The 27,007-nt window shown below is 53.3% G+C and overlaps 1 protein-coding gene across 6 annotated transcripts in view; it reads right to left on the minus strand.

Moving 5' to 3' along the window:
- Window positions 1–1,094: 1,094 nt before the first annotated feature.
- The window catches only part of FANCD2 (FA complementation group D2), a 95,597-nt gene continuing 69,684 nt past the window's right edge, over window positions 1,095–27,007 (minus strand). For all 6 annotated transcript variants that reach the window (XM_075939570.1, XM_075939568.1, XM_075939566.1 and 3 more), the window contains 16 exons: window positions 26,278–26,424; window positions 24,302–24,418; window positions 21,445–21,573; window positions 21,186–21,304; window positions 19,889–20,002; window positions 17,939–18,066; window positions 16,060–16,159; window positions 14,947–15,069; window positions 13,917–14,010; window positions 11,958–12,029; window positions 9,234–9,272; window positions 8,586–8,660; window positions 7,916–7,990; window positions 5,158–5,304; window positions 4,274–4,357; window positions 1,095–1,648 (listed from right to left, as the gene is read on the minus strand). In XM_075939570.1, coding sequence (XP_075795685.1) covers window positions 1,577–1,648; window positions 4,274–4,357; window positions 5,158–5,304; window positions 7,916–7,990; window positions 8,586–8,660; window positions 9,234–9,272; window positions 11,958–12,029; window positions 13,917–14,010; window positions 14,947–15,069; window positions 16,060–16,159; window positions 17,939–18,066; window positions 19,889–20,002; window positions 21,186–21,304; window positions 21,445–21,573; window positions 24,302–24,418; window positions 26,278–26,424 — 1,635 coding nt within the window. In that variant the 3' untranslated portion in view covers window positions 1,095–1,576. The remainder of the gene's footprint in view (window positions 1,649–4,273; window positions 4,358–5,157; window positions 5,305–7,915; window positions 7,991–8,585; window positions 8,661–9,233; window positions 9,273–11,957; window positions 12,030–13,916; window positions 14,011–14,946; window positions 15,070–16,059; window positions 16,160–17,938; window positions 18,067–19,888; window positions 20,003–21,185; window positions 21,305–21,444; window positions 21,574–24,301; window positions 24,419–26,277; window positions 26,425–27,007) is intronic.

A 27,007-nucleotide genomic window follows, 5' to 3' on the forward strand; every position in this document is an offset into this window, starting at 1 on the left:
GGCTGGAATCACTCGCGTGCCCGGGTCTGCAGCATGTGCCCGGGTCAGTCCCATTTCCTGCTGACCAATTCCCCCCCCCCCCCCCTTCTCCTCCCGATCTCCCCTGACCAGCCCCGCTGCCCCCATCCAGCCCTGCTTCCAGCAGCTGGTTCTCCCGTCCTCCTCCTCCCGCTTTCCCCCGTCCAGCCCTGCTTCCGCTGGCTGTCTGCCCACCCTCTGATCTCCGCCGGACAGCCCTGCTGCCTCCAACCCTGCTTCCTGGCAGCCGGTTCCCCCACCCCACACACATACACACCTCCTCTCAGCCCACCCTGCTCCCCTCCTGGCAGCCATGCTGAGGCCTGGTATTTTTTTCCCAGGGCCTGGTAGCACGCCACGGCCCATAGTTTGGGAAACGCTGCCCTACAAGAGAGAAGAGACATATATGCTCAACACAATATCCTTTTTTTTTTCTTGCTGCCCTGTGGTAATGAGAGCAGGAATATAGTGACAGGACTAAAATGGTAACAAATAGGTAAGCTCGTGCACTCATCTGCCTGCATGGAGCCCCCCTCCCTTGGATATCCGTGCTGTGGGGTGGGCCGGGGGCGGGGCCGCGCACGCACCGAAGGAGTTGAGGAAGTCCGCGATCTTCCTGATGGAGCTGGTGATCACCTTGATGTACTCGCGGTTGGCCCAGTCCTGGTGGATCGTGGCACTGTGCCTGTGCAGGAGGACAGCCCCGCCCACAGCCCGGGCAGAGTGTCTGGACCTGTCTCCAGCCTGTACTGAGAGCACAGGAGGAGCGGGGCCAGTGGCAGCTCCGCCCCCCCCCAGCATCCCTTGGCCAATAATACTGCCCCAGCCCCCCCCACACCTGCTGCAGCTCCCTTCCCATGGTACAGCCCCCTCACTTATAGCCCACCCACACCTGCTACAGCCCCGTGCCCCCCCCCAGCTAGTGCTAACCCACTCCTCACACCTCCGTGCAGCACAGCCCAGGCTGCCCCTCACCCCTCCAGGCACAGCCCTGGGAAAGGCAGTGAGGTGGGAGCTGTTGGTCCCCGCAGAGCTCTATGGTGCACCCCTACACTGCAGTCACTGGTTCCACTATCCAGGGCAGGGGTTTCAGTTTATTCAGTGCCTTAGTAGACAGGCAGCTGTGTGTAAGTTACAAGGGTGAGAAGCCTCCCTGCATCCCAACCACCCCCACAAGCTTCTTCCCTTCCAGGAAAGGGTGAAGGCAAGAAGGGCATGCGCATCCAGGCCCCTACTGGACTGCTGAGGGGAGGGAGGTTCGTCCATACTGTACAAGGGGGCAGGCCCTTTCCATAAATATCACTTCTTACCCTGGCAACTAACACACGAGACAGAAAGCCAGAGTGGCCATGCCTGCAGTGGCAGAGCAGAGAAGGCATTCCACTGGAAAAGGGTGTTAGGGAGGGGCTGGAGGCAAGGACAAATAAAACGCTTCTAGGTCTGACTTTCAATGTGGCTGGGTGCAAAGTCTGTTCAGCTGTGCCAGGCATGGCTTGCTTTGGCCAATACAAGCAGCTGTGCCATGGTGAGCTAACAGCATGCTGGGAGGCTGCAAAGTCTATTCGGAGCTCTCTTCATCATCATCTTTGGTGTCAGATCCACCCTCGCTCCCTGAAGCGTCCCCTTCCTCCTGGAAAAGAGAAGACAGACATCCAGAACCAAGGACTGGGTGCAACGCACGAGTCTGCAGACACAGACTGACCCAGCCCTCCTAAGAGTACGCTGAATACTGGCGATTCAGGGTGGTCTGCCACATAAAACAGGGCCAATTCTTCTCTGGTATGGGCTTTGTCTGTACTAGAACCGAGTGGTGGTACTCGTCAGTCACTTTGGGCATAAATTCCACAAACCATGCAGGGCATCCGTGCTGCATAGCTCCAGGAAATGTCACCCCCACCCACTCTGCTAGCACCGATCTGAGCCACAAGGCTTCTGGCACTGTATCTCTGTTGACTGCACCCCTCAGTCCACTCAGTGACGGGTTTTCTGGGCACTGCAGGATGCTCTGGCCTAGGGATGGAACAATGTAATCAATGAACCGATAAGCAAAAGCAAGAGGTTAATTGATTTTAAGCTGATAAGATTTTAAGCAAAAGCGTATAGGTTAATGTTCTTGACTACATGCACCTCCCTCCCCCCTTGCCAGTACATTTTTTAACAGGCTGGCTAGCAGCCTGGCTGAGTCCTGGCTTGTGACGAGTCCGGGACCTACCCCTGCTGAGGCTCTGCCTTTAAAGTGTATTGGGAGCCAGCCAGGCAGGGAGCCCGGCTCACTTCCAGCGCATGCTGGTCCCATGAGGAGAGCTGGTTTTTAAACTGGCTTCTCTCTCGGACCAGCTCCCGCCCGGCACCCTGCGCTGCTGCCTCTCCTCCAGAGGGGGGCCGGAGAGCACTGGCTGCTGGCCCCGCCCCCGGGGATAGTAGCATAGTTGACTGAACGACGGTTCAGTTAACCGATACTTAACACCTCTACTCTGGCTCTGGAGAATTGTGGGAGTAGAGGTCAAACGCCATGATTCCTTGTAGGTAACCCATAACTCAGCAGCTCACAAACATTTCCGAGCTGATCTGGCAATGCGGTGGCACGGCCCACAGGCGTGCGAGTGGGCGGCAGTGCTGAGCGAAGAAGGGGAAACAGGATGTGCAAAGGAGCGCGCCAGGGATCCCAAGGGAAAGAGCAGAGTCTCCTGCCTGAGCTCCAAACCTGGCCAGCGTGGCGCTCTGCCCCTGCAGGACGCGGCACTGCCCCCCTGACCGGCAGGAAGAGGGGCTGGGTGGCAACAGGAATGATGAAAAGATTAGGAGACATGTCTCAGGGAACTCATCTGAGTTAGCTTGATGAAGAGAAGGGTAAGGGCTGACTTGATTACAACCCATTACTACTTAACGGGGAACAAACACTTCATCGGGCTCTTAGGCCGAGGGGAGAGACGTATTCCATACTCCGCTGGGCGGGAGCTGAGGCAGACACATTCAGACTGGAAATAAGGGGAGAGCAATTGATTGTAACTGGAGCCATTCTTCTCAGCGACAATGTTTAACCCAGGACCGGCTGCTTTTCTAACAGCTCTGCTCGGAATTATTGCGGGGCAGTTCTGTGGCCTGCACGCTCCAAGTCAGAGGAGAGGGTCACAGCGGCCATGCAGTCCATGAATCTGTTCTGTAAACACGGTTTGGCTGGAGCTCATTCCCTGCCACTTGAGATTACTGCTAGAAGGCGCTGCTGGGAAGAGCCACTATAGCTGGACGCCAACAAAGGCCTGCCCTCCGGGGAAGGGGAGAGAGGGGAGACAGAGAAATCACTGTCCTAATCAACAGGGGCACTCAGGCCAGAGGTGGGGAATAGGCAGAGAAACCCATCTGTGTGTGACACACAGCGAGCGTGTGCACGTGAGTGTGCGCGAGACGGAGCGTGCGCACGTGTGCATGACAGACAGACCGTGCATGTGCTTGTGTGTGACAGCGAGCCTGTGCGTGAGAGCAAGTGTGTGCATGTCCGTGTGTGACAGAGCAAGTGTGTGTGTATGTGCATGTGTGTGTGAGAGAGTGAGTATGTGTGTGTGTGCAAACACCACCACAAGCTTCTAGAGGCTGGTGCCTGGGAAAGGGCTGGGGCTGGTTGGAGCTCCTGCCTGCAGAAGCGGGCGGGGGGGGGGGGGGGGGGGGAAGGAGGTAGCCAACATCTGCGGCTGGGCGTATGCAGCAGGAAGAGGAGCAGAACGTGGCCTAACATGGCATTTCCAGCTCTCACTTCGGCGAGTCCCCAGGGACCCGTCTTCTTCCTGCCCAGCAGGCACACAAGGGACTGGAGCGTCTTTGGCTTCCGGAAGCCAGAAAGGGAAACGGCTGATTGGGGGGTCCCAGTTGTGGTTCATCTCCACATTCTTTAGTTTCACTTCAGGCCCGGACGTGCCACCCCGTTCTGCCCAGCTGATCTGGAGCAAAGCCGAGCATTCCCTATTGATGCACTTACCATGGCCTCGGGCCTCCTCGCCCAGCCAGGAGGCTGAACTCAAAATGCAGAGCAAACATTTGAGAGCAACTTGCATTTGGTGAGAACAGCAGCAAGAGGGATTCTGCTGCGCCCAGCGTGTCAACTCAGCCAACAAAACCCAAGGGCTTTGCTGTCGCTTTTCCTAAGAGGCGTTTCTCGGCAAGCAGCAGGATTAATATGGTGAGAAAGCGCTGCCCCGGAGTACACACGGCCCTACTTGAGCAAGGGAGAGACCGACCCTGCTGCCGTGTACAGAAATACCTCAGCAGGATCTTCGCTGGGGAGCTGGGAAACTTCCTGCCCTGGGTCATTCTCTTCAGACTCCTGAGACAGGATCTCTTCTCCCTACAGTGACCGGGGTAAATACAGACTCAGGCACAAAGCAGCAATAGCGACCCTGCTGGAACACAAGGCAAAAGGAGATTTCCTGGCAGAGACGAGCTGCCCCCTCATGTCCCGATTCCCTGCAGTGGGGCTGGGGGCAGAAAAGGGCCAGGCTTGGCCTCTGCAGTTTTAAAAATGATGAAATGAGGTTTGGGGCCCCCAAGTGGCCCTTGCCCTTTCTGCAAGTGGAAGCGCCAGGCAGCCATGGGAAAGGAGGGGTAGTCAGCGCCCTGCGGAGAGACCCATTGTCTGTGCCTGGCTCCTTTCCAGAGGAGAGCCCTGGGTTCTAGAAGGGAGGGTTACACGTCTCGTGAGGGTGCTTGTTCTGAGCTAGCCTGTGACTGCAGAAAGCCATGGGTGGGATCCGAATGGCTCCGCTCTATCTGCTGAGCTGGGGGGTCCCTGGTGAGCTCATGCGCCGTGCGTAGGTTCTTTTATCGTTTGCTCTGTAACATTCTCCTTCGGAGCCACCGGGCTTGCTTGGGAGTGTGTGTGGTGACCTCGCTCTCCTGCCCTGAGAAGGCAATGCAGGCATGTGGGGCCAGTGTGTCGTGCAGGCACAGGCTGGGCGGCCCGGAAATCCCGTCAGGCAGAAAAGATATGTGGGCCTTCAGCCAAGAGAGGCGATGGCTGGGGAGTGGGTGCCCATGCTGTGCCATGGAGAGGGAAGAAAGGAGCAATGTCCCGGATCTGTGACAGTATCTGGGGGGCGGGGGCGGAGGGGCCCTCTTACACGGGATTGGCGGCGTTGCCATCCTTACCTGCAGGTCCCTGTTTTTGAGGATGCCCACCCAGAACGCTTCATGGCAGTGGTTGAAGGCTAACATGGCTTTGACTCGATATACAAATTGCTCCAGCGACTTTTTCAATAAAGGCACGTGATTGGTCAGTCCTAGGTCTTGGCGAATCTAAATAGGAGACACAAACACAAAGAAATGACACCTAATTCTTGGCTTCCCTTGCTATTTAAAATCTCTGCAGTAGGGCATCTTCAGAGAGGCAGAAGCAGCGGCTGGAGAAATTCTCCAACAACTCTAAAGATGCGTCAGATATTGTATTAGTCTGTCAGCAAGGTGACACCTCTCCCTCTTACACAGATGAGCAGGAGTGAAAGCAACCAGGGAGTATGTGGCTGGAACAGTCCAAGGAGAACGCCCCATGCACTCTTAAGCCTGATGAATACAACAAAGATTAACAGCCTTTGCAAACAGTTTGTTAGCCTTTTGCACACAAGGGAGACAAAAAAAATCACAGCCCTGAGCAAACCCCAAATCCCCCTCCACTTTGGAGAAAGGCCCATTGAGCCCAAACATCCCTGTCCAATCCCAGCAGGGCAGCTGGTAACACTCGCACACAAATCCAGTTCATTGTCCCTTTATCTGGTCAGGCCTGTGGAGAGCCCAGTTTCTGGTGCAACCCCTCAGCCGGGGGGCCTGTCCCCATGGTTCAGCACTGCACAGCAGTGACAGAGAACTCTTCTGGCGAGATCACACACTCCTGTCAGGCAGGGCGCGGGAAGCTGCAGACTGCACCCAGTGCTGCAGGAGGAGGTGCACGGGATCCTGGGACCCTGCTCCCTGGCTGGCTAGCTGCCCCCACCCTCCAAGTCCCTCTCCCTTGGCAGTGCCCTTCCTTCCTGCCTCAACGGCCGGTCCTGCCAGTGTCCTGAAGAGCCCTCGCTGCACACAGGCGCGCCTGGGAGTCCTGGCTCCAAGCACACTCACCCAGGTGACAGGCCTAAGGAGATGCCACTGCCAGGCTGGAGCTGTCAGGCACCGAAGGGAAAACTGAAGAGGTGCTGCTGCGGCTACTGGTTTCCTCCAAAGAGACGCAAACCTTCTCTTGAAAGGCACAGACAGGGCCAACCACTCTGCGTCTGCTCCTTCCTCAGCTATATGGACCTTCCGAGCACCGAGCAGAACCTGACAGAGGCCCTGGGACAGCCCCAGGGATGGGTAATGGGATCTCCCCGGGACCAGATCCCGGGCATCAATCCGAGGCAGCGGAACCCGCCGTGCTCCTCCTTTCCACTAGTATCTGTGGAGTTCACCAAGTGCCAGGAACTTCTCTCCGCAGGGGGGAGAGTGAGGGGCAGTTCCACCATCTCAGGGAAACAGGACAGGCAGAGCACCTCCTGGCAGCATGGCTTGGTCTAGGTGACGTGGAGTGACCTCCCGCCCCACTGGGGAGCCAGGGCCCATTACACGGTCTCTGTCCCACCTTGCCCTCTGGGGACAGCTGCAGAACTGATTTACGTCAGAGCCATGCTCTGCAGTGAGCAGGGGCTGGGACGTCCATGCTGAGCGCATCAGGCAAGTACTGGCCTGAAGCGGGCGCGTTTCCGACAGGAGAGCCTGCTGGCTGAGCAAGATGCCAAGCCGCAAGCAGGCGAGATCCTGCCCAGGGGACAAAGAATCTGCTTGTTAACGCAGGCTACAGCCAGCAGCAGGGAGGCCAAGCACGTCCAGAGTCCTACAGGGCAAGCGTTCGTTCCCAGTGGCTGCAGGACCTTTGAGTTTAGACCTCCTCCCCTCTTTAGCCTTCGGGAGGCGCACACTCGCCTCCTCCCACTGAAGGAAGCCCCAGGTGTGCCAGCGTGTTGGGGTTCCCCTCTCCTGCACCCCCGTAGTGACACGAACAGACTCCGCCAGCAAGTAGGGTTGAGGGAGTTTATTGCTTCTCCAGGATACAGCACAGCACGGATGCAATCTGGTTACAGGAACTGGGGCTAGGAGGCCTCAGGCCCCCCCTTGAGATGGGGGGTGGCTGGGCCCTACAATCCCAGCCCCCTCCCTAGCTCCTTCTCCCCTGCTTCCCAGACAGAAACTGACTCTTCCAGCCCTGCCCCCCCCTTCCCGGGTTGGACCCTGCCTTCTTCCCTTTCTCTCTCTCCCTGGGAGGCAACCTGTCGGACAGGTTGGGAGACCCTTGCCTAGTGACTCATCCGCTGTCCTGCTGGGCTGTGCTACAAACAGCCGCCAGTGGAGGTCACCCACCGCCCACTGCCCAAGCCCAGCCACCAGCAAGGCCCCCGCACTATGCCACAGCCAGTTACTGCGACGTGCCGGCATGCGGCTTTTCACTGGTGACAAAGCCTGAGGGGGAAGGCCCCAGCCTGGGGTCTCTTGTGCTGCAGGTGCACAGCTGATCAACAGTGGAGTTGAAATGTTGAAAATCCCCTTTCCCCTTTCCATTGCTAACTTGCCCATGGAATTACTCTCTCCCAGACACCTGGGCCTGGGCAGCAGAGGAGGCTGGTGATGAGTAAGCGTAGCCCCTGAGACTGTGGCAAGGGAATGCAGAACAGTCTGCAGGCAGGTGCCTGTGCTTACTGCACCCAGAGCAGCTTTGCTCTTGGGAATCGTCAACCATCCAGAAGCCACAGACTATGACAGGGGCTTTATCCTGGGCACGTTCCTGTGAGGGGTCTTGTGTGGGACCCCAGAGACAGAGAAATCAGCACTGACTAGCGAAGGCCTTGCAAACACAAAAGCTAGTGCACGCTAGAGGTTCCCTTACCTTTGAATGGCCACACATGTGATGAAGTTGTCTGGTGCTCAGCTGCAGAGTTTTCAGCAAACTCTGCACATCTTCCTGTGATGAAAAGGACCCAAGAGTCACTGGAGCTGCATTTTCAAACCCGTAAGAATTTGCTCCCCTCAGAAAGGAGCAAGAACAAGGGCTGTCCAATCATCCCTCCCAGCGCTGCACTCTCCCCACTCCACGCTAGACACGGCAGCCCGAAGGCAGCTCGACTCTGTGCAGAGCCAATGAGCGCCTGCTCACCAGGTGCACCTCAGCGACATCACTCCACACAAAGCCCAGCACGGCAGCCGAGGCCAGCCCGACACCGTGAGCTAACTGTTCTCGTGCACATCCCTGCCCCTATAGGGCCCCGTTGCCTGGAGACAATCGGCTTTCCACGTGCAGCTGCAGTCACTGGCTGAAAGGCCACAGCAGGCCCAGAGCAGCCCGGGTGGTCTGTAACGCCCCGTGCTCTGAGCCTGCTCACAGTGAAGTGAAGAGAGGGCTTGTCCCACGTCTGCACTGGGCCAGGAGGCTGCAGCCATTCTAACTAGGATCCATGCTCCTGCCCTCTGGAGACGGCTCGACTGACATGCTGGGCACTTCGCTCTTACTACAACTTCCAGGTGGATTTCAGGCAGGCTCTGCGCTCTGTAAGTCTTACCCTGTGCTGCTTAAAGCTGTGGTCCAAGAGAGGCATGGCGAGCTTCAGGAAGGCTTCCACAAAGAGGCGGCCATGCTGTGAGTGCAGAAAGACCATGCAATACACTGTGCACCAAGCAAACGTACAGCTCCTCTTTGGATGAGCCCAGGGCAATTCCATACTAGCAGGGAGTTCAGGGAAGCAGGGAAAGGTTCCCTCTCTTAGGGCAAAGGCCATCACAGACCTCTCCTGCTTACGGGCCAGTTTGGATCTCTCTTTCCTGGGGTGCCCCACTGAAAACCAACTGCACACAAGACTAGGCGCTTTGGAGGCATGCAGAGGGGCTAGGAAGCCAATAAGAAGTACGCGGCAATGACACAGCCAGTCGGTGAGGCCCCAGCTGGAGAGAAGGCCACGGAGGGCCACACGCTGCTCCCTTGGCTGGGCCGCTCTGTACTTGTTCGGCGGGTGGGATGCCACAGGCAGCAGAGGCTGGGTAAGCAGACTTCCAACGGACTTCTGGGCATGAAGGAGGGCAGGGAGCCCTAGAGCATCAGCTAGAGGCAGGCCTGCTGCCTGGCCTAGCACAGCAGGGGGATTCTCTCACTGCGCCCACCCACCTGACCCAGCAGCCAGGCTGCCATTCGCACAGCCTGAGTTCTCACTCACCTTCAGGCAGACGCTGAGCACAGGCCTGCTGTCAAACACCTGCTCGGAGAGAAGGAGAGAGACAGGTCAGCCCCACTGGGACAGGGAAGGAACAGCGAGAGCAAGCAGGTAAAAACTAGCACTGAACGGATGGTGTCCCCAGCATTTGGGGCAGCAGTGTGAAGCCAGGCTCAGCTGGAACCTGCCTCCAGATCGAAGAGGGGAGTCTCGTGTGAACTGAGGGGAGCTGGATGCCTGTGCATTGGCTAGGAAAGAGTGGGGTGTGCAGGGGGTACATTGGCATGGCAGAGAAGAGGAAGAGAGAGTGACACTGTAACCAAGCCTAAGGATGAGAAGCGCTCTCCTCGGGTCCGGAACCGGCTAGGCTACCAGCAGGAACACTAAGGCAAGGAGCTAAGAGGGACAAGGGAGGGGAGCAGGGAAGTGGTGACGCTGGCAGCCGATGCAAATCTGCAGTTCCTCAGTTTTCACCAGACCCAACCCAGCTAGGGGCCTAGGCAACAGAACAACATACGAATCCAGTGCTGGCACGTGCCAGAAACGCACTTTGGAACGGATACTTTAAATTGCTCAGGGTTCTAAACTAACTGCATCCACTCTGCTCAATGCAGCTCAGGGAGGTGTAGGAGTAGTTGAGTAGTCGACTACAAACTTACTGGTTGCACTATCGACTACTCCCCCACCTGCACACTTAAAGGGACAGAGAGGAGCCGGTGTGCAAAGACCCTGCTCATTCAATGGTCCCTGCCAGGTCTCAGGACCACCCTCACACTGCCCCTCTGCATTTTTAAAGGGACACAGCAGCGGCAGCCCGTCCGCGTGTCTGTCTCAGCACAACCGGGCTGCCACTGCTGTGTCCCTTTAAAAATGCAGAGTGGCCGCGTGGGGCGGGGCTGTCACAAGTTTAAAAGTGCAGAGGGGCAGCGTGAGGGTTGTCCTGAGACCCGGCAAGGCTGTACACTGATGTGCCCGTCTGTAACACAATAGCTCCAAACACCTGCAATTGTCAAGCAAACAATGACCCGATGGCGCCTATTAACATCCACAGCCCCGTTCAGCAGCCCTACACAGTTCAGCACGTTGGTACCCTGACAATTTATCTCCACACAAATCCTCGAATAGTAGGACTGGAAGGGACCTTGAGAGGTCATTGAGTCCAGTCCCCTGCCCCCATGGCAGGACCAAATACCGTCTAGACCATCCCTGATAGACATTTATCTAACCTACTCTTAAATATCTCCAGAGATGGGGATTGCACAACCTCCCTAGGCAATTCATTCCAGTGTTTGACCACCCTGACAGTCAGGAACTTTTTCCTAATGTCCAACCTAAACCTCCCTTGCTGCAGTTTAAGCCCATTGCTTCTTGTTCTATCCTCAGAGGCCAAGATGAACAAGTTTTCTCCCTCCTCCTCATGACACCCCTTTAGATACCTGAAAACTGCTCTCATGTCCCCCCTCCATCTTCTCTTTTCTAAACTAAACAAACCCAATTCTTTCAGCCTTCCTTCATAGGTCATGTTCTCTGGACCTTTCATCATTCTTGTTGCTCTTCTCTGGACCCTCTCCAATTTCTCCACATCTTTCTTGAAATGCGGTGCCCAGAACTGGACACAATAATCCAACTGAGGCCTAACCATCATAGAGTAGAGCGGAAGAATGACTTCTCATGTCTTGCTCACAACACACCTATTAATGCAGCCCAGAATCATGTTTGCTTTTTTTGCAACAGCATCACACTGCTGACTCATATTCAGCTTGTGGTCCACTATAACCCCTCGATCCCTTTCTGCCGTACTCCTTCCTAGACAGTCACTTCCCATTGTGTATGTGTGAAACTGATTGTTCCTTCCTAAGTGGAGCACTTTGCATTTTTCTTTATTAAACTTCATCCTGTTTACCTCAGACCATTTCTCCAATTTGTCCAAGTAATTTTGAATTATGACCCTGTCCTCCAGAGCAGTCGCAACCCCTCCCAGCTTGGTATCATCTGCAAACTTAATAAGCGTACTTTCTATGCCAATATCTAAATCGTTGATGAAGATATTGAACAGAACCGGTCCCAAAACAGACCCCTGCAGAACCCCACTTGTTATACCTTTCCAGCAGGATTGTGAATCATTAATAACTACTCTCTAAGTACGGTTATCCAGCCAGTTATGCGCCCACCTTATAGTAGCCCCATCTAAGTTGTATTTGCCTAGTTTATTGATAAGAATATCATGCGAGACCATATCAAACGCCTTACTAAAGTCTAGGTATACCACGTCCACCGCTTCTCCCTTATCCTATCAAAGAAAGCTATTAGATTCATTTGACATGATTCTTTTGGCACAAGCTACTAAGCGCATAAACACTCAGCCACACTTCTGTGCACGTTGTCCTCTAGGCTCCTCACCTCCTTGTGGTCACCTCTCAGAACACAGATGGGCGAAGGGGCTGACGGGCAAGAGAACGGTTGGAGGTCTGGAGAGCATTGGCAGAGTCAGAGACACTGACAGGGTATATTGGCTGAGCGCTGTTCTGAGGCGACCTGGCCTCTAGATGTGGTGAGTGACAGATCTGCTGAGTGTAGCAGAAGCAGGACGCCTGCCAACCAGCATTCGGGCCCTGGAAGACTGAGGTGCCAAAGGAGCGTTCAGAGCAGGCGCATGAATTATGCAGAGGACTTGGGTGGGTGGACTCTGCTGGGAATGCGCAAGGAAGGACAGATGCACGTGCTCACCTTGACCAAGTTAACAAGGATATGGAAATCCCGCACGGCCATGTTCCAGTGCAGCAGCTTCTCTAGCTGTACCTGGGGAGTAACAACACAGAATTCCAGCCTTAAAGAGCCTTTCTAGTTCCCCTCATATTGCTGCATGCTACTGGAGTGCCCAGTGTGCCTGCAGACAGCGGCCAGGAGCCCAGGACGTCACAGCTGTTCCAAGGAGAACAGGCATGTTCTTACCAGACGCACTGCTTGAGATCCTACCTCTTGAAAGACTTCACCAGCATTTACCTGGGAAAGTCAAAACCCTCCGTAGCAATCCTAGCTCCTCACCTGCCAGCGTGTACTCTCACCACCAGATACATGTGCTTTCCACTCGCGCTGGACACAGCCGGGGAGAAAGTACTTTTCCCACTCACAAGCAGAGCCCAGTCACACAATCAGCCGCATGCCATTGAGACTCGCGCCCTCCACCTCCTTCACCCCACTTGCTAGAACTGCGAGAGAAGCTTGTGGCCCATGGAAACACAGAAGACAATATCTGGAAAGAATCAAGCTCCTCTACCAGGCCCAGAGTATCACTGGGAATTAATCATGTAACCACCTACGGGACCCTAACAGATACTCTCTGTTCCCTAATTCCTTCTTACTCCTGGACAGTGCAGGGCCTAGCTAGTCCACTTCGTTTTACTAAGTTTTGTCCCGTTTCCTGGACACTCAGCTTTTCAGAGATTTTTCAAAGGCCAGAACGGACACTGGGATTATCCCGTCAAACTTCCTGTATTACACAGATCAGAGAACTGCCCCACAATATTCCTAGAGCAGAGCTTTCTGAAAAACAGCCCCATCTAGATTTTAAAATAATCATCATCTAGGTTCTGTGGTTACTCACTCTCATTCCTGACAACGTATGCCTCATTTCGAGCCTGAACTTGTCTAGTTTCAACTTCCAGCCTCTGGAGTGTATTCTGCCTCTTTCCACCTGACTGAAGAGCCCTTTATTAGGGCTGTCAATTGACCAGCGTGAACGCCTGCAATCAACACAGGACAGGATTAACGCGTTCTTTTTTTAACGCATTAATCGCAGGCGTTAATGCTGCGCTACCCCTTTGAAGTGCTGCTTCTGCGCTTCAAAGGGGCAGCGCAAGCAGAGCTGGGGATCAGCTGGAATCCCCAGCTGATCCCAGGCTCCTAATGCGCTGTCCTTTGGAAACGTCGCCGTGGTGTTTCAAAGGGGCAGCGCTGCAAGGAGCCTGGGGTCAGTGGGGACTCCAGCTGATCCCCGGGGTCCATGCAGCGCTGCCCCATTGAAACGCCACCATGGCGTTTCAAAGAGGAGGCGCACGCAATTACACTTTTTAATCGCTTGACAGCCCTATCCTTTATTAAATATTTGTTCCCTGTGTATGCATTTATGGATTGGAATCAGTCACCCTTCAGCATTCTCTCTTATGCTAAATATATCAAGCTCCTCAAGTCTATCACTGTAAGGCCGGTTTCCTAATTCTTTACCCATTATTGTGGCCTCCTCTGAACCCTAATTCATCAGCATTATTGAACTGTGGGCACCAGAGCCAGACACGTTTTTCCATCAGGGGTTGCACCAATACCAGCAGGAATGGTACTTTAACTTCTCCACTCCTACTCAAGATTCCCCCTATTTCTGCATCCCAGGATCAAATTAGCACATGGAGGATCTCACGTTCAACAGACTTCCTGGTACGCAGCCCCTGTCCTGTAAGAATGGCCTATGAGCTTTGTTGCTGGATTAAGACGGAGTTTGGCCAGGGTGCTGGCTAGCTAGCAGGCGTTTTGGCAGACTACCATACTCAAAAGGTCATTTTGGGTGTCAGTGTTCTGGCTGCCTGCCAGGTCAACGTACTGAGCCACTATTATTGTAGCGCCTTCCTGCAATTTCCTGGCTTGGGCTGTGTAAATCCCTCCTGGAGATCTCAGCTGCATTTGCTGGCCTACCTCCCTCGAGTCTGATGGCGTCCCAGCAGGAATGCTTCTCACTGAATTCTCCAGTTGAGCCATCATCACTTGGAAGAAAACTGGAAATGTCTGCCTGGAGAGGAAAAAGCCAAGAGCCGATTAAAGACTGTTTGTGCATCTGCAGGGAGCGCTTACTCCCTGAGCAGGCTGAAAACTCCAGAGGGCAGCTGGGCTGGACAAACCATTTGTCAGGCAACAGCAGTGGAGTAGTCATGTAGGTGCACCGAAGCACTGCAACTCATCCAGAGCAGGGCTGAGTGCTGGGTACAGGCAACAGAGTGGCAGGAGAGGAACCACGGCAAGGGCTTTCCAGATTGGCACAAGTACACTGTAACCTTCCGGACTGCACATGTAGGCAACGGAAGACGTGCCCGTGCCCAAATGCCATTCACGATTCGGACCGCAAAGACTCAGCGCGCACCATGCACGGCCCTGGGCAAACCCTGACTGCCCGAGACCCTTCTGGCTCACATCAAAGCGAAAGCTCCATCTCTAACTCTGGGGGCAAAGCCAAGGAGGAACTTTTTGAAGAGCGGTTCTTTCAGGGCTAAGAACTCCAGGCTCTGACTACACTTAATGGGGGTGCCTGTAGCAAGGGGCCAGCTGTGGCCTCTCTCCTTGAGATATGGGGAGAGCACTGTGCCCGCCTTACATGTGCTGGAGAATGTGGGACTCCCCCTCCATTGGAGACACAGGGAGGACTGCCCTTGTGCATAGACAACATTCAGCCCGCATGCCGCTGAGCGAGTGGTGGGATGAAAGGCTGTCCAGCTATGGTGACAGCGGCAGCAGAGATCCAACTCCTGATTCTTTGTGGAACTGTGTCACTGCTCTAGCGGACCCGGGGCAGCTGTAACATGCACTGCTAAGAAAGTGCCCAGCAGTTCCCCCATGTGTCAACATTACTAGCCTGAACCCTTAACATCAGACAAGAGAGAGCAGCCAATAAGCGAGCTGGCCGTCCAACGGCAGCAAGTGCTATTGTGCAGGTCTCTGTGGATGTTATTACCTGGTCAGCGTGGGGTAGGTAGCAGAATATCCATCCTTAGCAGAATTCATCAGCTCTGGGACTCCGACACTGGAGATCTCTTCCACAGCTTTCAAGATGTTGTCTGTGTGCTCCATGTATACACTGAGACCGAACGTCAGGACAGTAAGTCAGCCCAGTCGCTTCCATTACAAAACCCATTCCAGACCTCCCTCTACCCTGTGCCCTTGGCTTGGAAAACCGGTTGGGCCTGGAGACTGCAGGAGCTATTCTGATTGCAGAGGAGAACAATCCTGTAAAGTCTGAGGGAAATTCATCAAACTGTCCCTGAGCTACATGTCACTGAAAATCACTGACGTGAACCTGTGCCTGCCTGCCTGCCTTTCTTTTGTTGCTAGCTCATCAGAATCTGGTTACAGCCTTCCAGAGTCAGAACTCCTTAAACTGACATGGCAGCTACACCTGAAGAAATAGGTTGGGATTAAGCAAAAATATCAAGTTATTTGTTGTGGTTTGTCCCGCTCCCACTGGTCTCAGTTAAGTTTTTTACCACTGTCCTTAACAGAGGCAGGATCATACTACACTACTGCCAAGATGCGCGCGCGCGCGCACACACACACACACACACACACACACACACACACACACACACACACACACACACTTTCTCTCCCCCTCCCCCTCCCCCTCCCACACACACACACACACACACACACGACTGTACTGACAAGTCAGTGTACACACACACACACACACACACACACACACACACACACACAGGACTGTACTGACAAGTCAGTGTACACACACACACACACACACACACACACACACACACACACAGGACTGTACTGACAAGTCAGTGTAGAAAAAGCATACGGCTTTGGGGGGTCTTTCTATAGCTGAGGTCTAACAAAGTTCTTCCTTTAACTCAAGTGTTTCTGGAGGCGTAAGTACAGAGTTCTAGGCCTGGCGCTGCAGCTGCATGGTTTATGCAGATGGATGCCTCTTCAGAGTGAAGCTTGCAATAGCAGTACCCACATAAGGCTGATTTTTATCCCCTGCTCACTACAATACGAAAGACGTCAGTTTTGCTCTCAGCAGCCAAGTCGCTGCAGAGCAGCAAGCGCTTACCAGAGCAGAGCATGCAGTGCATCCCCGAACTGACTCCCCTTCTCTCGCATGCCACCAGGCTGCACCCACGACTGGCAGAGGAACCGTTTGGCAAGGGAAGCTGGGGAAGATAAGCAGTCGGGTGAGCACAGTCCTGGCCGTCGCGCACAAGACAAAGCTCTTGAACGCGTCTAATTGTGGCGCGATTCCACTTCTCTGCTGGGCACCTGCCAAAGACTCCTTAGAGATCATTACTCGCCACACTAACGAGACTGACATACGAGCCTCGTGAGTTCCTGGCCAGGCACAGTGCTGCTCATCAGTCACCTCGCTTTGGCCAGTCCCATCTGAGAATGCTCCCGCAGGGTTCCTTTCCTCCCTCCGGCTTGTGGAGCCAGGAACCAGTTTTTCCCGCTGCTGGGGCTAAGTGTCACCCCCCAAGGGAGGTTCTCCAGTGCTGACACGAGTATGCACTCAAAGCGACGTGCCAATGACAGGCGAACGTTCCCGGTGTCTCAAGCTGGCACTGGTGCTCCAGCATACGAGGGGAGGGGGAAGCCCTAAGCCTTGAGGGTTTGATCAAGGCAAGCTGCAGCCAGATCCAGGCTTTGCTTGGCAGGGGGAGGACGTGGCCCTGGCACTGCAGGGAGGTGCTTCTTGCAGGCACCACCCTTCCTGCCACTCCCATTGCCTCAGGCCCCCCCCCCAAAGTTAATCCCGACCCTGTGGCAAGTCCTGAGCCTCGGTGCCTCCCCTCCATTGTCACCCCGTGGGGCTGGAGCTTGAGGGACCGGGGTGAGTCTTTTTTCCAGCTTCTCACTTGTGAGCCACATTTGTGCGGTTTTCTTCTCCTCGCTTGGTTGCCTGGTCAGCGAGGGGCTTTATTTAGTGCTTCTCACTTGTGTGTGGCCCCGGCTGTTTTTCCTGTGGGTCAGTGGCCCCTGGCCTAGAAGCGGCTCCCCGCTCCTGCTCTAGACAGACAGATGCATCTGACTGCGGCTGGCACACCTTGCCCAACCGCCCGGCAGGGAGGGAGATTCGACTGATTTGCTGTAATTGTAGCTTCGAATCACAGAGTCAGTCCCCCCACCCTCCCCTCAAATGTGACTGAGCTGTTCTGGGGGAAGGGCCGTTGGGAACACTCTCCATGGCAGAGCACATGTGACTGCACAGTTCTGGACAGTTTCGGGGATCCCAGACAGACACCATTAGCATGCAAGACTTTAGAGCTGGGGCCTGCTGAGAGAACTCTCAGTTTCAGCAGAGTCTGGGAAATGCAGGCCAGCAAGCTTCCTTGTAAAAAGATCTTTCAGCCCGCATGGCTGCTGCCCCCTTAGCAAGGGAACGCTAATCAGCTGGCAAGAGCGGCTTCTCTTGCTCTAGTAAGGCTTGTCTAGCGCTTTTCTATCACTGTGCTGTGTGGTGCCAGAAACCAAAAGGGTCAAAGTGGAACAGCCCCCCACTGGGATGCAGTTATACCTTTCTGGCTTAGCCTCATTCATTTATGTAAAAAGGCTGTAGTTACAACACCTTTATAATGGCTGACACCAGTGGTTGTATCAATTACCCCCTTAACCAAAGGAGTTCAGAATTAACTCTGTGTGTAGAACAGGCCTGAGTTAATCATGTTAGATGCTGCGCCTCAGCCATCTGGCATTTGAGCCTTCATTGCTCCTGACCCAACTCCTACTGGAGCTGTCCGTTGTGTTGTGTGACTGACGTATAACAAAGCAGATGGGAAAGAGCTTGCCACACATTTAGCGTTACTCACGTGAGTGAGTTTTCTAGACAGCCTGCTGAGACTTCGTCCCTACGGCAAGTTCTACATGCAGAGCTGAAGTCTTACAGATAAAGGATGGCATGAGACCCTGTCCAGGAACAGCAGTTCTGCACACGTTACCTATTTTCTCTTTTTTCCAGCTGGCCACAGGTTTTTCAGCAATGACCATCAGGAGCTGGGTGAGGGTGAGTGCCCCTTGGAAACTGGGGACACTGTGCTGGAAATTCAGCAGGTAGTGAAAACTCTCGCTGCAGGACAGGGAAGGAAAGGAGGAAGACACTGTAGATAAGGCATTATCATGTACATGCACAGAGAGAGAGAGGCCGTGCCAGCCCAGAAACCCTGCTAGCCTGGCATCCTCTCTCCAATGATGATCAGCACTGGAAGCTTCAATACTGGAAAACCTGGCCCACAAAGGAAGGGTCTGTGTAGTCTCAGCCAGTCTGAGGCTGCGTCAGGCACGGGGATTAAAACTCACTTTATCTTAAGTTACTGGGGCTGTTCTCCCACATGAATTTTTATTCCTTCTGCTGAACCCTACCGCACTCCAGGTCTCCCTGTTAGCCAGTGGCAAGGAGTTCCACAAGCAGCATAAACCACATTGGCTTTTTATCAGTTTCAAATGTGTTGACTTTTAAATTAATTAACTCTCCCCCTTGTTCTTGTATCATAAGAACTAGGAGGTAGTACCAGCTGATCTGCCTTCCCGTCTCTGTCCTGTACCTGGATCATCTTCTCTCTCCTTTGTCAAAACAGAACAAGCCTTCTCAATATCACTAGCTCCTAATCATTCTCATGGCTTGCCTCTGGACTCCTTCTAGATCTGCTACGTCCTTTTGAGGTGGAGTGACTAGAATTGAATACGGCATTTTCAAATGAGGGCATCCTTTTGATTTGTAGGGCCAGATTCTCCAACACTGTGACACAACGGGGGAAGATTTTCAGACAGAACTCAGCAGAGAATTCCCTGGTGGAATGAGGCTTCTTAGAATCCTAGAGCTGGAAGAGACCTCAGAAGGTCATCATGTCCAGCCCCCTGCCCAAGGAAGGACCATTCCCAACTTGCTGGCCTGTCTCAGAGTCAGGGGCATGCAAGGGGGGCAGAGAAGGGATGGTAGAGCTCTGACACACCATGGAGCTGCTCCCTTTTCTGCACTGGGGTTCCTGGTCTGTTTTGCCCAGTTGGAGTCATTGCTGCCTTAGTGGGTAAGGACTCCGCTTGTCAGCCCGACTCGTAGCCCCAGGACCTAACTGTATCAGGGACGGAAGGCTGGGTGCGGGCTGGACACAATGTCTGCCAAGCCTGGGAAAGCTGCCTGACAAGTGGAGCACAAGTTTGATGCAGTGCTCTCCTGGCTGCGTGGCCATGCCTGTAAGGGGCAGAGGAGGCTCAGGGAGGGTTAAAACTCTGAAGGTTTAATCACCCCAGTAGGAGGAGGCACATCAAGATAGTTGAACCCACTGCCCAAAAACTGGGCAGAAAAAGCTAAAGCAGAAAAGCGTAGGGAGCATGCAGTAGGACTGACTTCTGCCTGCTGCTGCCCAGGCAGACTCTGGCAGCAAGTAACAGCAGGTGTGGAGTGGCCAGAGCATGTGGCACCGACCTGTCTCTGCGACACTAGAGAGAAGAGCAGCCCAGAGACCCTGGTCTGCAGAATTATAATAATTTGCAGCATTATTTTGCCACCTCCCTAGTCCTGTACCCCCCCCCCCCCCCGGTTTGCTTTTTGACCAAGAGTGTGCACCCAGAAGAGATTCACACACACGCTCTCAAGCCCCTCCTCTAACCAAGGCACCCTTCGCTGCCTTCTCAGAACATCTCAGACTGGTGCTCTCGGCTCTGTTTCCAAGTATTTCATAGAGCTCAGGTGCCTCCCCTTTCAAGACCTGTGTGTGTATTTATGCTGTCCCTGAGCATCAAGCCCCGTTTCCTAAAAATCTCAGGGACCCTGACTTGGTTTCGTCTGTCACACACTTGTGCGGAACGCCTACAGGAAATGTAGGAAACATTTGAATGTTATTCCTGTGACAGTTCTGAAGCTGCAGCACTGTTGCCTTCATTGACCCTACCTGATTAGATCCTCAAGAAGAAGAAATTCTGTCTCTCCAGGCTTTAGTCTGTCTGCAAGAATCTTGAGGGCTGACCTCAGCAAGTCACTATTTTCACGTTGAGAAAATCCACTCCTGAGGAAAAAGAGAAGAGCCCCAGAACGTCATCAATATGACAAACTGGAAGAGGGGAAGAAATGAATGTCAGTGACACAGCGGCTAAGATACGGAGCTCTTTGAAATCCATTTTCAAGAAGAAAATTAAAAGTGTGCAACTCTGTCCTAGCGATGGGAACAGAAGAGAAGAGAGAATCCTTGAAAAAAACAAGAACTTGGGTCACATGAAATTGCTTTAGCCTTTTTAGGCCACAAAAAGCATTACACTTACACACACACAAAACTGGTCAGTGAAAGTTCACACCCTTGCCTCAATGAGCGTGGTGGTGTCCAGTGGGCACTGCCTCACAGAGCGTACCCCTGGCATGAGAAAGGGCATTCCTTCATAACCTAAACTAAGAGCTTCAGAAGATGGGATTTATTGAAAAACAACACCCCCCCCACACCCCCACCCCCTCTTGGAAATCCCATTCAAATATTTTAGGGGACTATTCAAGTTTGTCATTAATCACTTATATTTTAGTGCATGCCAAACTGACTGTCTCAGCTACTCTCAGATGTCTAAGCAGATTGGAAAGCATACAGCTGTCCTACCTCTTCTGGCTCCAATCCAAGACCTTACAGGTAACTCTGTAGCAGTGTGGCCAACCAGTGGGACTTCTGAAGAAGTCAGTATGTGGCTGTTTGCATTGGGGCCGACTCTGGGACTGGAGCGACAGACACCAACTTTGCACTGCACCAGGATGTGCTCACTGCTCTGCCCCAGGCCCTGCCCCCACACCGCCCCTTTCCCAATGTGCCTGCCCGCGCCCTTCCTTCTCCCCTCCCTCCAAACAGCTGATTGCAGCAGGGTGGAAGCTGAGGAGAAGGGGAAGCGTTGATCATGGGGCTGCCGACAGGAGGCAGGTGCCGGGGGTGGCAAAGGTAGGAGCTGAGGGGGGCTGCGGATATATTACTGTGGCTCTGGCAATGTTCATTGGTAACTTCTGGCTCCTTTCCAGGCTCAGGTGGGTCACCCCTTCTGTAGTTTGAATTAGACACAGCTTGAGCGAATGCACAGCAGTTGTAATAGAACATGTGTAGATGTTCTGCACATGCGGTTTGCCACAGGAGCCCGCCAATGAAGAGGGAACACACACAGACAGCAATCAATGGGCTTTTTTAAACATACACCTCTGTAGACACCACTCCTTACACTCACCAAGCAAACAGCAGGTGAAAGGCCTGCAGCAGCTGTTGGTAACAGGCAGACATAAGCTGGTGCTCCTGAATGTTCACTCGTGGTCCATCCACCACCCCATGGTTTTCTGTAGCTAGTGCCTTGAACACAGAACAAACTGCTAATGAAATGTTATTTCAAGACGTACGGTACAGCAGTGCCCCTCTATTTCCATAAACTAAACGAGATCCGATCAGAAACCCTTGGCAATTGTGAAGCACCAAGTTTGCTGCCTTCTGACCTGGAAGTAATTGTGCATGTTCTCCATATGATCACACAGCGGTTTCAGCAGCTCCACTGCACACTGGGCAACTTCTTGAGACGACCTCCGACCCAGATGAGAGAATCCAATGTTTCTACCGCCTTTCCCCTGCAGCAAATCCCAATATTTAAAGTGACTTGCTCAGTCTTAACATAAGGAGCTCAAAGTAAGCCACAAGTGCACCACCTGACCGAGAGAACACAACTAACGGGGATTGTGCAGTTTCACTCCGCAAGTACTAAGGACACAATGGTGCAGTTCACAAGGTGCAAGACAGTCTCAGCCACAGGGACTGAGAGCACCAAGTAGGAGACCAAATGACTGTACCATTTCTAATATTGAATTCTATTGGGCAAGTGAGAGGGGGAAGAGATGGCGTCTTTTGTGAATGCACAACCTGTAAGAGGTGAGAGACTATGCCAAACATGTGAAGGAACAGTGAGATGCAGTCTGAAGGAGGACAGAATGCAAACATCAGTTATATTAACTATGGTAGCATGACATTCTCTGGTCTGTATAAGGAAAACTTGTCATTCTTACAAGAACATTTCCTCTCCCAATGGCTCAGAGAAGGGCAACAAATATAATGAGGGGTTTGGAACAGGTCCCATATGAAGAGAGATTAAAAAGATTTGGACCGTTTAGTTTAGAAAAGAGGAGACTAAGGGGGGATAGGATAGAGGTCTATAAAATCACGACTGGCATGGAAAAAGTGAATATGGAAAAGTTATTTACTTATTCCCGCAATATAAGAACTAGGGGGTCACCAAGTGAAATTAATAGGTAGCAGGTTTAAAACAAACAAAAGGAAATTTTTCTTTGCTCAGCGCAGTGTTAACCTGTGGACCTCCTTGCCAGAGGATGTGGTGAAGGCTAGGACTTTAACAGGGTTCAAAAAAGAGCTAGATAGATTCATGGAGGTTGGTCCATCAATGGCTATTAGCCAGGATGGGTAGGAATGGTTCTCCCTAGCCTCTGTTTGTCTGGAAATGAGTGACCGGGGAGGGATCACGTGAGGATTCCTTGTGTTCCCTCCCTCTGGGGCACCTGGCATTGGCCACTGTGGGCAGACAGACACTGGGCTAGACAGACCGTTGGTCTGACCCAGCCTGGCTGTTCTTATGATGTACTAGGGCCCAGAGAGCTAGTACATTGGTCAGGGCCCGCCAGCCATGCGGTTCTGCGCTCTGCGCTGGCTCTTCCGGGTTGTAATCTGCTCGCCACAGGCGAGTACATTACATTATTTGTTGAGCCCTGACAATGGCACTTTGGCCTGCTTGCAGCTTGGCAGCAGATTTAGAATGGTCAGGTCCTGAATGCAGGGTAGTCCCCCATTCCCTCGGCTGAGAGGACTTCCAGTCAGGGCAATTACAGTCTCTCCCCCCGAATTATGGATTGTGTTCTATGCACTGTGAGAAGAGATCACCACAATGTCTCCTCCCCCACCTACCAACAACAAATCCACACCCGGGAATGCCAATGTCCATCTCTATTCTGGGCGAGCCGTGTGTTTCCAGGAGGGAATGGCTCTGTGGACCTTAGTCCTCCCACCTCCCTTCCGCCAGGAGCTGCAGGGTCCTTGGGAGCGGAGAGCCACTGCAGGCAAGGGGGCCCAGCCGCTCCCAGTCCCTGCCGGCAGCAGGGGTGCCCTGGAGAACTGTAAGCTCGGAGTCTGAGCAGACTGGCAGAGGGGATCACTGTCGAGTGATTCCATGGCGACACCCTGTGCCCCACGGGTACGATACAGTCTGTACATAGCATGCCTTGTGAGGTACCAGTGGAAAGCTCAATCTGCTGATCATCATTATCTTGTGGAAATGTGCATAGCAGCACGGTGCGTAAAGTTACACCGCTCGACTGAAACACTGCAACCACTCTCTGGCTGTATCTAGACTGGCAAGTTTTTCTGCAAAATCATCTGCTTTTGCGGAAAAACTTGCCAGCTGTCTACACTGGCCTCTTGAATTTCTGCAAAAGCACTGACGATCTCATGTAAGATTGTCAGCGCTTTTGCGGAAATACTATGCTGCTCCTGTTCGGGCGATCGGGGCTTTTTTGCGGAAAAGAGCGTCTAGATTGGCCACGGGGAAAAGCGTCCTGCCAATCTAGACGCGATTTTCCAAAAATGCTTTTAACGGAAAACTTAAATTTTTCCGGAAAATCATGCCAGTGTAGATGTAGCTTCTGAGAGACACTGCCACACCAGCGAGGGGCTACCTGCCTCATCGGCCACTCCCCAGCTGAGAGGAGGTGTAACCAAGAGGGGTGCACTAGGACAGACCAAGCAGGCTCGGGGGCACAGTCCATCTGGTAACTGTGACACCACCAGGCATGAAACTGGGGCATTGTGCCAGCAGCTGCGATGGGACCCACTCAATGGGAGAGAACCAAGGTGAGACCCCAGAGCAGTTAAGAGGGAATAAAAGGGCAGCAGCTTGAGAAGACTGCCTCCAGGGCTTGTTCAAGCGCAGAGGAGCCCTGGGCAGATCTGGCCAGTCGGGGGCCTCACAGGAAAGGGCAGATACGTCCAAGGAAGCCTGGCAACAGCAGTGCCAGGACATCAGTGAAGACTCTGTGGCTGGGTTCAGAAACCGAAACGCGTGCCCAGTAGGACTGAGCGAACAGAAGAAGTTTGCCCTTTGGGGGCTGATGGATCGGGCCCTGCAAATCTGCATCTTTCCAAATCAGCCCTGTCTGGAAAGCGGGCACAAGCCCGGTCCAACCCTTGTGTCCTCGGCCTGAAGCCTAGCGCAGACCCCTGGTCCTGAGGGCGAATTTCAGTCTCCAGCCCTCTGGCTAGTCAGCACCTGGCCCCACCTCTGCCTGTGGTACGTACCTTTAAGAAAGGGGCTCTTTTGGCAGCGGCTGGTGTCAGCATGTGCTCCAGCTTTTGGCAAAGATCATCCAGGAGGAACGCAAGCTCTGCTGGCCCTAACTGTACAATTTCTCTGGCCTACAAGGTCAAGGAAGAAAATAATTCGGTATGTCCTTCTCCATTAGCCAGCCTCCAATGTAGGTACACAGGGTCTTGGGCTGTACATGGGATGGGTTACCTAAACATGGTGATGTAGGGTAACGCTGATACCTCTGAGCACCCATTAAACACTGGGCAGCTTTACCACCAAGAGACAGTCTAACATGTTCAAGGACTATGAATTTTTACCCTGAATCTTTATGGAAAGACTTGAAAGTAATTTAACCAGTCATGCTACAGGCCACTCAGGACATGGCAGCCAACAGCCTCAGACTAGGGATGTTAAAACAGTTAACTGGTTAAAGACTAGCACTTCATTGGTTAACCGTTTTAACGGAGGTCCTGCTGCCTGGCCCCTCTATAGCTGTGGGATCTTGCCGCAGACCCCACCACGGCCGGGGGATCCCGCCGTGGCCAGGATCCCGCCACCCAGCCCGCTGGCCCCCCCTGCAACTGGGGTTGCTCTGGCCTGGTGCAGCTGGCTGTTAGCAGATGCAACTAGAATGGGCCAGTTAAGCAGTTAGCAGACAGGTAGCCTCATGCTTACCCGTTAATTGTTTAACATCCCTATCTCAGACTTTTCCATGGACTGAGAAATATAAATCCCAATGACCCATCGTCAACTCTGTCTGTCTTTGTGCTGGTCAGTTTTGTGTGCGGCCTTTTCTCTGCCTTGTGTTTTTCAATCCAAGATATGGGTGTTGGGCCTATCAAATGTCAAGATCATGATTTCCCAGGTATTACCTCATTCCCTAAATGGTCCTGGACTTGATTCTGTCTACTCATCTGACATTACTGCACTGGGGGTGAGGAGCAAACCACCATCCAGCAGTGGGAATGCACCTCCAATCCAGTTATTCCCTCTGCTGCCTCATGGACATGGACTATGCCTGCCCTAGGAAAAAGCCTTCTCTCCCTTTCCTCTCATATGCCCTGCATGGCTGATCGGGGAAACTGACCTGAGTGGACACAATGTTCTGACAGGAGCTGAGAATGGTTTGGTTGTGACATCAGTAATGTGCCATCACTAAAGCATATCTGGTTTATGACTTGCAATCCCCAGTAGTGCCAAAGGGGATAGTATGTTGCATGTGGGTAGTAGGATAGATCACAGCCAAAAGAGACCCAAGAGAGCGCACCAATTGGAGGCACGCAAATAATATTTATTTGCCACACAGTTAGGGTATGTCTACACTACCCCGCTAGTTCGAACTAGCGGGGTAATGTAGGCATATCGCACTTGCAAATGAAGCCCGGGATTTGAATTTCCCGGGCTTCATTTGCATAAGCAGGGAGCCGCCATTTTTAAAACCCCGCTGGTTCGAACCCCGTGCCGCGCGGCTACACGGGGCACGAACTAGGTAGTTCGAACTAGGCTTCCTAGTTCGAACTAGGAAGCCTAGTTCGAACTACCTAGTTCGAGCCCCGTGTAGCCGCGCGGCACGGGGTTCGAACCAGCGGGGTTTTAAAAATGGCGGCTCCCCGCTTATGCAAATGAAGCCCGGGAAATTCAAATCCCAGGCTTCATTTGCAAGTGCGGTATGCCTACGTTACCCTCCTAGTTCGAACTAGCGGGGTAGTGTAGACATACCCTTAGTGTGTTACTATCTGTCCTACAACCTTCTAAGGTGCCTGTCTTCTCCTGTGGGGACACAAACACCTTCCCTTGACGCAGCACAATGACTTTCTGCAGTTGGGCATAGGCCATGATGGTGCTCAACCCGTGTAGTTAAGCAGAGGAGGGGCAGTCTCCCACGCCCGTGGTGAGAATGAACCTGTTACAGCTCTGCAACAGCCTTCTGGCCCCCCTTGGCACAAGTTTACTCTGTCACACTTACCTCCGTGTGCATCTCGGAGTCCAAAATAGATTTGGTCAGCAGTCCGCAGTGCAAGATGTTGAACACCTCGAGGTCTAGTTCTCGGAAGAATGCACGGTAACTCTGCAGTGGCACGGATGGTATCCCTGACTTTTTTTCAGCAGGGTCCTGAAATGAGAGTGGCGCTGTGAGCAGCAGAATAAAACCAAAGCCTACACGTGTGCTTTGGTGAAGAACCCTACATGTAATGACACTGGTCCTACAACACAGGCCCCTGCATTGCTGGGTGCAGCGTGACAACAGCCAGAGGCACCCCTCCCTCGAGTGCAAGATTTGCTCCAGCACACGTCAGCTCCCCTCCACTTCCCCTAAATGATCCCAGCTCACTAGGACGCTTCTCCCATATTCTGTCTCCACGTCGGTGCCCATGTGGAGCAGCAGGCTAGTCTTGGCAGAGAAGGCGAGGAATTGTCTCTGGCGGAAGTGGGGGAAACACCACCACTCTGAACTGAATAAAGCACTGCACAGTGTGCTGGAGAGACTGTGCCTCCCTTCACCCCAGGAAGACTGACAAGATCATCCAAAAGAGCTCTGACACCTCCAGCTTCTATGGCTCTTTGGCCAGAGAAAAACGCTCAGTGGACTCGCTGCCCGACGACAACGAGCGACAAGTGGTGTGGAAGAGGAAGGCGACTGTTTAGGAAACGATTAGGTCTCGGGTACAAGTGTCAGGTCTGCCTCTAAACAGACA

Source organism: Pelodiscus sinensis, chromosome 11 (assembly GCF_049634645.1).
Source record: "Pelodiscus sinensis isolate JC-2024 chromosome 11, ASM4963464v1, whole genome shotgun sequence".
Taxonomy (NCBI): Eukaryota; Metazoa; Chordata; order Testudines; family Trionychidae; genus Pelodiscus; species Pelodiscus sinensis.